The sequence below is a fragment of the Athene cunicularia genome, assembly GCF_003259725.1.
Source record: "Athene cunicularia isolate RWA chromosome 13 unlocalized genomic scaffold, athCun1 chr13_part1, whole genome shotgun sequence".
In the NCBI taxonomy this organism is placed as follows: Eukaryota; Metazoa; Chordata; class Aves; order Strigiformes; family Strigidae; genus Athene; species Athene cunicularia.
Genome location: NW_020799117.1, coordinates 17,357,381 through 17,366,736, shown reverse-complemented (window position 1 = coordinate 17,366,736; position 9,356 = coordinate 17,357,381). Strand labels below are relative to the sequence as shown.

The following is a 9,356-nucleotide window of genomic DNA, read 5'->3' as shown; positions in this document are numbered from 1 at the left end:
AAAAAAGAAAGGATTGTGGCATGAACCAAAAAGATGCTGCTGTAATCTAACATGTCCTCAACAATTATTTTTTTTTTCCTGGCATGTTTATATTTACTCATGTACTAGTCTTAAAAATTGATTCGGGCTTATGGTATTCAGCTGTTCTGTTGATTGTTCCAGTGATGATAATACGTTAAAAAAAATGGGGTTTACTAAGGGGATTAAAGATCAGATCAACTCTGGCTTGACTTTTGTGCTGCTAATTTAAATCAAAGCAGTTAGATGGCCTGCTTGATTCATGGGCATGCTAAAAATATCAGATGCCTGTCAACTGGAGACATGAAACTGTAAACTAAAAAGCTGGTGGCTGTACAATTGTTGTAGCAAGAAAAGAAAAAGTAAGAGCAGAAGTATACCATAAGGTCTTATTAATGTAAAACAGGATTATGAATATGCTCTGCTGCACACGCCCACACCTACATGTGCTTTAGAGATCTGTAAATATTCTTTAGCTCTCCATTCATTTAGTTTCTGCTACTACAAATAGAAAATTTAAGCATCTGACTTCCACATACCATTTCCAATACTAGATTTTGGTAAGGACTTAGCAGGCAAGAGGTTCAATTTTTGCTCATCTGATGGTCATTTTTGCCAAAAGACAGCGCTTATATCTCTGAGCAGAGAAAAATTTTAGTGAGTGGGGAAACATTTTAGAGTGGTATATACAAAAATCGTTGTAGAAAAAAAAAATATCAGGAAAACCAATCCATCAGCTACATCAGTTAATTACTGCCTTAGGTCCCAATCAAGCAACGACTGTGTGCTTGCAGAGGCCTTTGAAGCCCAAGAGCATTAAGAGGGGCTGTGACACCCGCACTGATGCATTGTGAGATGCATCAGTCAGTCACTGTTGGCTCAAACAGGCACTGAGCTGAGCTTCTGTTGAAATAGAGGGGAGATGGGGTTCTTGGTACTTTGCAAGACCACTCCATGAGAGAAAATTTAATCAGGAATCCTTATTAAAGGAACAATTAACAGTTTTTTAACAATTAAATAGAAAATTAGTAGCATGCAGGTTAGAAATTAGAATTAGCTACTTCTAGAGCTGCTTGACTTGTCACCTTGCTTCTTAAAGAGCAATGGATATCATAGGCTGCACAAGGCTAAAAACATCATCTGCTGCACAGAGATTTGGAGAGGAGTGCTTTTAGGATTTAAAAAAGAATCGAAACCAAGTTGAGGTAAAGCATAATTTGTCTTGCAATTTAGCCAACACAAGACATGCAAAAATTAGTTCCAGAAAGGCATTCTGAAAAGTAATTTGCACAGGATATCAGCAGGCAGTATATTGTGCAAGTCACTCAGGAAGGGTTGTCTGGGTAGATGAAAGTCCTTACCACCTTGCAACTAGATCTGCAACATAAACAAGAAAAACTCGAGTGTCTTTCAGTCCAGCCCCGCAGGCTTCTAGCACACGACAAGTACCAAGTGAGATGCACTTAACAGCAATCCCTCCAGGACCACAGCAACACAGATTCTTGCAGTTGTCAGCACTTCAAGCAGGGAAAGATAGAGGTTATCAGAAGCATACAGCACGCTCTTGGTTCATACTTTACAGATCCTGAGGTGTGGGTACTTGGGCAAAAAATCACATCGGTCTGGGTCAGCTGTTTCCAAGATCCCTTGTAAGGGTCACTGTAAAGTGCCATGAACTGGCAGTGTTATTTATGAACTGGCAAACCTACTGGGAAGAAGTTTCATTATTTTCCTCACCTGGGAATGTTTTCACATGAGGCAACAAAGAAACTATTGACACTACTGAACAGTGAAGAATTTCATAATGTATCCCATCATGAGAGAAAGGTTAGTGCATTGTAATTCAGAATGCATTTGGCAAAGTCCCCATTGCTATTTACCGGAGAAGTAAATACTGGCAGGACTGGAATGGGATTTTCCTTTACAGATATGTGCAACACACCTCCTGGTGTCTTGAACAAGGAGTAACATTTAAGCTCTCATCAGTTTTTCATCTGGGAGATCAGGTATTCCAGAATCTTAAACGGTTAAATACAAATCTTTAAGGCTCGTGGTCTAGCTTTCCACTTCTTCCACTTGGACAGAATATTGCAGTGTTACATGTTTGCTTTGTAACACAGGTATGAATAAACTTACGATATTTTGCACAGTCCTGCAGTTTCTTTTTAATGTTTTCATACATGATCAAAGAATTAAAAAGGTCATACTGCATTTGGAAAACTAAGTAAACAATAATTAGACATTTATATCCCTAATTGTTTACCGAGCATTGAAAGAGTGTCCATCACTGCATCAAGAGGCTGCAGCATTTGAGGTTTTTCTGGTGTGCCATTTAGAAATCTCCTACTGTTTACAGAAAGCAACCACAGTTTGCAATAGCCACACCAAATTTTTCCTCTCTCTTACAAAATGGTTTCACAGGGCAGCGTGTGCTGTCTGTCACTTGCCACTGATGAAATGGGGAAGGTTCTGTCCCCCAGCCCTGCAGTCTGTCACCAAGTGTGATGCAGCTGCATGCTGAAGTGCCTCATCATAATCACCCCCAAACTGATTCAGCACAAACTATTTAGGTTAGGTTAACTACTAGGTTAACATTAGCAAGTCTTAGTAGGATTTTTCTTGAGCCTGGTTCACTCTGACTGAGTCAAAGTAAAGAAATGATTACTTAAGCATTTGTGCAGGTAGTTAGGATGAGAAAGGCACTAACCACCTACAGGATGGAGTGATGAGTGATGGAAACTTCACAGGCAGCCAGGACAGTGAAGCAGCAGCTTCAAAGTGAATATTAAATCCTGCATTTGTATCTAGGCAAACCATTACCATTAATAAAGTAAATATCAGCATAGAATGATCTTTGCTTAATCCAGTAAAAAGCTCCACAAGAAGCTTGGCCCTTAAAATAAATATGAAGCACAGAGTAAATTGTCATGCAGACTAATTACATTTCCTGCATATTGACTGTGACAAGAGATTTAGCAAATCTTACTGTTAACAGCTCTCCATTGTATCCTCATCATTAGTGCAAGCTTTGCATCTAATGTTGCTCCCCTGTACTCTTCTCCTAAGCTCTCTGCAATTATCTGATCAAGGAACTGGCTTGGATTTGGCAGATGGGTGAGCCTCACATGTTACCTTGCTGTGGCTTCATTTTACTTAAACCTAGTGGGTTTTTTCATTTGTTGGGGTATTTTTGTAAATAAGGACTGTTGATTACAAAACATTTTGTTCACAGCATAACAGGTTTAACAAAATTTCTTGAGCTGTAGATGGGGCTCTACCTGAACTGCTGGAGCATGAGGGACCCTGAAAGCTCCACGTTCTCAGGTAAAGCAGCACCTGCAGGACTCAGAGTTTGCAGCTGATCCCATGACTATGTGGAACAACCCTGAGGCTGCGGTACAAGGGATCCCGGGCTGCCCAGATCTCTGCTGTGAAGCCCCAAATCGCTAAAATGGTTTGGGTTTCAACACCCACCCCGGTACTAGAGCCAGGGCTGAAGTCACAGACTCTGCTGCTGTGGACCCAGGACATGGAAGCAGGAAACTGTGGGATAAGAACCCTGGGAAGGTGTTTCTAATGAGGTCAACGACAGTGAAGCTGCCCCAGGGATTCAGCAGCAGTTTACCTCAGACGTATGTAGGAACTCATTACTCACTTATCATTAGTCAAGACACACTCCTGCCATTGAAGCCTTCTAATACTTGCAGTTTTACTATGGCAGAAAAAAATCAAGTAGTAACCTATTCTGACCACTTCAGGGCTGGATGTTTTTGTGGCAAGATGGGAACAGCCTTTAAGCATTAATTAGACATTCAAACCAAGAACAAATAATTGCAGAGTCATGGAACACAGTGTCCACAGTGGTATGTGAAGATAACTGCATCTCAACACAAAACACAGTCTGAGAATGAAATAATCAAAAATCTTTACAGACAAAACTACTCAAAGTTCTTGTGGCCCAAATTCTCTTTTTAAGCAGCATTAGTCAGCAAATAAATCAGACTATAGGTCTGTGAAGATCAGCAATGTTTTAAGTATATTTTACTTACAGGTCTTAGTTGAATAGCTTCTTTAATAGCATACTTAAAAACAACAAAGTAAGCCAAAAAGCCACCCCTAAAACCCAGATGCTTTTCCCTCCAGAAGCCATGTATTTACCCTATTGGTAAAGTCCATGAATAGGAGCAGTACCTTTGACAGAGCAGTGCTGATGCCCATGTAAGAGTAGCGGTTAAGTTTCCCTGCAGGTGCTAGACAGTAGCTCCAGGAAGGTACTGATATGGCTGCTTTTCAAAACCAATTCTCTCTGAAAAACACAAAAATACAGACGAAGAAGAGTGCTCCTAATTCGTTTTGTTACAAAGTTGTTCAAAGTAGAATCCACTGGCAAACTTACCTTTGTCCGTGAAGAACTGGCATTTTGGCAGCACGCCCTCATTATGCATAAGCCAAAAGTGGTATTCGGCTGACAGCATCTGGGAAAGCAACGAGGCACAAACTCTTGTCCTTTTGCATACCTGTAGGGATTTCCTTTTATTATTTAGGACTGGGAATGAGAAGAGTCAAACAAAATGCTGAGTGACAAAGCTGAGTTGCTTTTTACTGTCTGCTGCTCTTTAGCAATATCACTTTTCTTAGGTAATTTGCACTAATTTTTCCCCACACTTTTGCTCTGTAAATAATGGAACATCTTCCATCTCATCACTAAAGAAATCAATTTCCTCTCAATTTTGTGAACCATAGGAACCACAGGAACTAGATTTCTGGGCAATTTGTTGTGTGTCTGCTGAATCCAAGACGTAACAGCACTGACTGGATGCATTTCTCAGTTGTCACAGGAGCAAGTCTCTGTAGGAAATGCTGTCAGCCGCTGAGTTGCAGGGCATATCGTGGCCCACCTACTGGCCTGAGATTCTAGGGAGGGCTGTAAATTCCTGAGGGCAGGAGTTTCAGCTCAGGCCTCAGCAAGTGAACAGCAAGTTTCAGAGAAACATACAGTCATGGCAGAAGGACACCACCAGAAAGTCATTTTATTTTTTTCTTCATCAACAATGTCGGCAGTATAGGTTGGTTTCAATTCCCAAGTGAGAACTAATCATAGTGGGTACAAAACCACAGTCTGGGCAGCTTTAGTAGTGAAAAAGTTTAAACATAAAAAAATAAAATAATAAATAAGAATGCAGAAAAGACTGCAGTCATATTGGCTACTTGGCACATGAAAATATAGTCTGGTTTCTGAAATTTTAAATTATTGGCACCACTTAACTCTGGCAGAGAAACTCTAAGGATGATTTTTATTTAGTGATAGTATTTTGCATAATTGCAGCTAATTATATTCCTCAGGCATGCAAATTTTGATTGCCTAGACATATGCTACCTCAGTCTCTGACCTTCTGTGACTATTATACTGCTCCTTCCTCAGGCAAATTTCTGCAGTCAAACTATTAAGAAGATTTTTAGAGGCATAAGTAGTATAGTACACACACACAGGTACACACTCTTCTACACAAATGCTTTATTAAAAATGCTTCTGAGGTGGCCCATAACAAAACTATACCCATGTAGAGTTAAAAAAACCAATCAAGACAACTTGTTATCTATTACAATGCATTAATATGATTCCTATCATTCCAAAAGTCTGATCAGTGCCCAGATGTGAACAGTTAAACTTCTTGTCTATGAATGCTGCAGTTTGCTATTCAGTTTGAGATATTACTCTACAAAAATGTGGAACTTCATTCAAGTCTTGGTTTGAAAAAACTTCGTATATATTCTGAAATTTATTTGTAGCTACAGTAGACTGTAAGAAAAATAAGCAGCCTTTCTAATATTTATACAAACAGAACAGACTTTTACAAAATGGGAAAAAAAAAATACAGTACAGCGACTTTTTACAATATCTGCAACTGATACTTTGAAAGATCCAGCCTTTGGACCTGAATCTCAGAGACAGTTAAACTTTCTACCTCCCCTTTCTTCTTCCCTCTCACCCCCTCAAAATTCTTACTCAGTAGAAATGATTAATGCAGAAGATACAAAAAAAAAGTGTTTTCTTCTTAGAAAACACATGTATAAAACACAAATATATTCACAACAGATCCAGTTTTCCTTATGTGAATAGATTTGCATGTGTAAGGAAAAAATTGACCCTGTAATTAGTATTCAAAACATTAAGATTCAACTGCACCAGTAGAAGACAATTCCATTATATTTTGCCTCCCTTCAGTTTCAAAGTGCCCATGGTGATGGTAGTTTGCTTCACAGCCACATTCCCCTTGGGGTTGAAAGGGGATCAAAATTTAGACAATGTATGCACTGGTAGGAGAGAAAACCAAAGACAGCATGCACCATCCAAGCCTTGGTTGTGACTCACTAAAGAGTAGTTTTTGTAAGAGATCCTTCAGTGCCTCCTAAGAGCTTTGGCCTAATAAGAACTTCCTAAGCATGTCTAGTACAGGCAGCCTCTATCAGCAAGGGAGGATATTTAGAGATATAATCACATTTCTATTAGCACTTTTAAAGCACAGCAATATTAGTACCATGCCAAAAAAGCTTCATGCCTAAGGCAAACAGTAACCTCTCAAGGATGTCTGTAGAGGACCATGGTTGGCAGCAGTACAAGCACAGTGTCTCAGGAGAACTCTTCACTACTCTTGCTGTTATGATCCCTAATTTTTTATGTGAAGCTGCTGAATATGGAGTGTTTGTGATTTGAATAAGTATAATGGGTTACAAGTTTGCAGCTGTCAGAAGGGAGGATGCAGTGTGGGTCCCAGAGTCAACACGCTAACACTAATCATCTGTCCACAGATCATTTCTCTCATGAATAGCTATCCTTTGGTGTCTCAGAATCCTTCATTTAAACCTCTGTTCCTTCCCTGGAATACAGTGTGTTGTTTGTGCTGACACTGCTGTAAAAATGGGTGTTAAACTGGTTGAGCACAGAGTTGCTGTAGCCAAGGTGACTAGGAGGCACAGAATTGGACCACTCTCCCCCACCTTGACTGGGGATATTAGAGAGCGGAGAGTAGGAGTTAAAGCCCATCATATTCTGTCCCATTTTGTCAATGGGTTCAGTGCTGAGTCCCAGAGGCACGGAGCGGCTCCCTGAGTTAGAGCCGTTCACGTACGCAGTCATGCTGGAGAGGAAGTTACCGAGGCACGGGCTACTGGAAGATGGAGGTGGAGATCCTTTCTCAGGTGAATTGTCAGTCCCAGGTGATGCGTTTTCCAAGATATCCTGATGCTCTACAGCTTTGGGGCTGCCAGTCAGGGCACTATCCTGTGGTTTCTCAGACACAAGTGTGGTAGCACTAGCCCCAGTGTCAGACTTCCTTTTCCTCTTCCTGCGAAAGTTTCCATTGTCAAACATCTTTTCACAGTTTGGGTCCAAAGTCCAGTAATTCCCTTTTCCTGTCAGAGGGGTCAAAAGCACATTTTTAGTTTAAAAATATGCACACAGACAGAAAAGAGCAGTTATGTAGGACTTTACAATGTTTCATTTCACAGAAATGGAATAATTGCATCAGAAAAAAAAAGTATTTTTGAATCACACAAAATCAGATGTCTGTTGAATTCAGAAAAAAATGTAAAGTTTTGGCCTGTATCCTTTAGTCCTGACCATTCACACAGGTAAGACAACAAGTGGAGCCACTGGGAGGGATTTTTGTTTTGTTTTCTTGGTGAGGGAAGGTGATTTTCAGTATAGAGCTGGTCCTCTGAATTTATAATAGAGAGTAATAAAATCCCATACTAGGCTGCTCCTCCAGATTCAGTGGGGTAGGATAGTCTTCTAACGAGACAGAACCAGATTTCTGGCCCTCTGTGACAGCATAATTGAATGTCTTTTAAATGTTCCCAATGGTTCTCAGCAGCTATTGATAGAAAACAATAAATAAAAGAAAAATCTGACAGCACATCAGCCAAGGGGTTGGAAACAGCAGAGGTGTGATTCCAAGAAAAATGTTATTTGAAACAAACAATAAGAGCAGCCTGCTCTCCTCTTAAGAATTACTGCTGACTCCCTAAAGCTACTGGATTTCTTTGACAAACCTGGGTTTGCCTTATCCCCTTTCTATTAATGCCCAGTTAAGTTTGATGTAATTCTTATGTGTTACACAAATGGCTTTTGAATGTGACTCGCATGGTTAGACTGCTCCTGTGCTTGCTGAGCCTCGTGCTCAGTTCTCAGAAAGACCCAGAACAGCAGAGAACCCCCTTCCCTGCAGAGATTTAATAGCAACTGATTCATACCTCAACTATGCATAGGTGCCTTCTAGTATTGTAGAAAATAGAAGAGCTACTATGTGTATATCCTGTATCTAGGCTATTATGCCTCTTGACAATATATTAGGCACTATTAAATTAATCAGGTTTAATTGGGGGCGGGGGGGGGGGGGGGGGGAGCAGGGGAGAGTGCTATACCTGGATCATCTTCATCTCGGGGCACCTTCTTGAAGCAGTCGTTGAGGGACAAGTTGTGCCGTATGGAGTTCTGCCAGCCAGCTTTGCTTTTGTTATAAAAGGGGAAGTTGTCAGCTACATACTGGTAGATCTGACTGAGAGTCAGCCTCTTTTCTGGTGCTCCATGGATAGCCATAGCTATAAGCGCAGAGTAGGAGTAAGGTGGTCTAACCAACTTCATCAGCTCTTCCTGGGACGGGAGAGGAAGCCAGCCGAGGTCAGTTCCTCCCAAGCCGTGCATGTTAGGCAGGAGCTGCCTTTGCATCCCGTAAGACTGAGGAATGAAGGGACTGGCATTGGATCCTGGGAGATATGGTGGTGGGGTAATGGAAGGTCCATTCAGCCAGAGGTAAGGATTGGGAGCGGTGTTGTAATCCGTTGTCTCAAAGGTACTAGGTCGCTGTGGACTAGGGATATTCTGTGGGTGAAAAAAGTTCTCATAGTAGATGCTCATCTCTGGAGGTTCTTGACCGATATTTGGAAACTGTGGGCTGCAGCGTGGTGGAGAGTGCGTTTGTGGATCAAAGGAGCTCATGCTCTAGCCCAGGCAGCTGGTAAGTTCTGACAGAGCTGGGGAGTGCTCCTTGCTGAGACAGGTGCATCACCTGTGCCCTGCCCCACCTACTTATGCACCTGCAAAGGGCTCAGCTGGTGCTGCGGGCTCCACCCCACAGCCCTGAGTGGCTGCAGATGAGGACGATATCCTTTTTGGAATGCTAGCAGTCCCAGCCAGTCATTGATGTCACATCAACCAAACGTGAGAGTTACAACTGTTTATCTTGTGAAATGAATGAAGGAATTTTCCACTAATGTGATGCACATAAAGAAAGCCTAAGGTGCCTCAAAGTTAAAATGCCTCATCAGAGATCCTCCTC

At 41.3% G+C, this 9,356-nt stretch overlaps 1 protein-coding gene across 2 annotated transcripts; it reads right to left on the bottom strand.

Moving 5' to 3' along the window:
* Positions 1–6,877: 6,877 nt before the first annotated feature.
* FOXI1 (forkhead box I1) lies at positions 6,878–9,016 on the bottom strand. 2 transcript variants are annotated; one of them, XM_026858246.1, is made up of 2 exons: positions 8,443–9,016; positions 6,878–7,431 (listed from the first exon to the last, which is right to left on the bottom strand). In XM_026858246.1, the coding sequence occupies exons 1-2, from the start codon at positions 9,014–9,016 to the stop codon at positions 6,878–6,880; spliced, it is 1,128 nt and encodes a 375-aa protein (XP_026714047.1). The 2 variants fall into 2 exon arrangements, with proteins under 2 accessions (XP_026714047.1, XP_026714048.1); XM_026858247.1 differs by having other exon boundaries at positions 6,878–7,152; positions 8,446–9,016.
* Between the last annotated feature and the right edge of the window lie 340 nt (positions 9,017–9,356).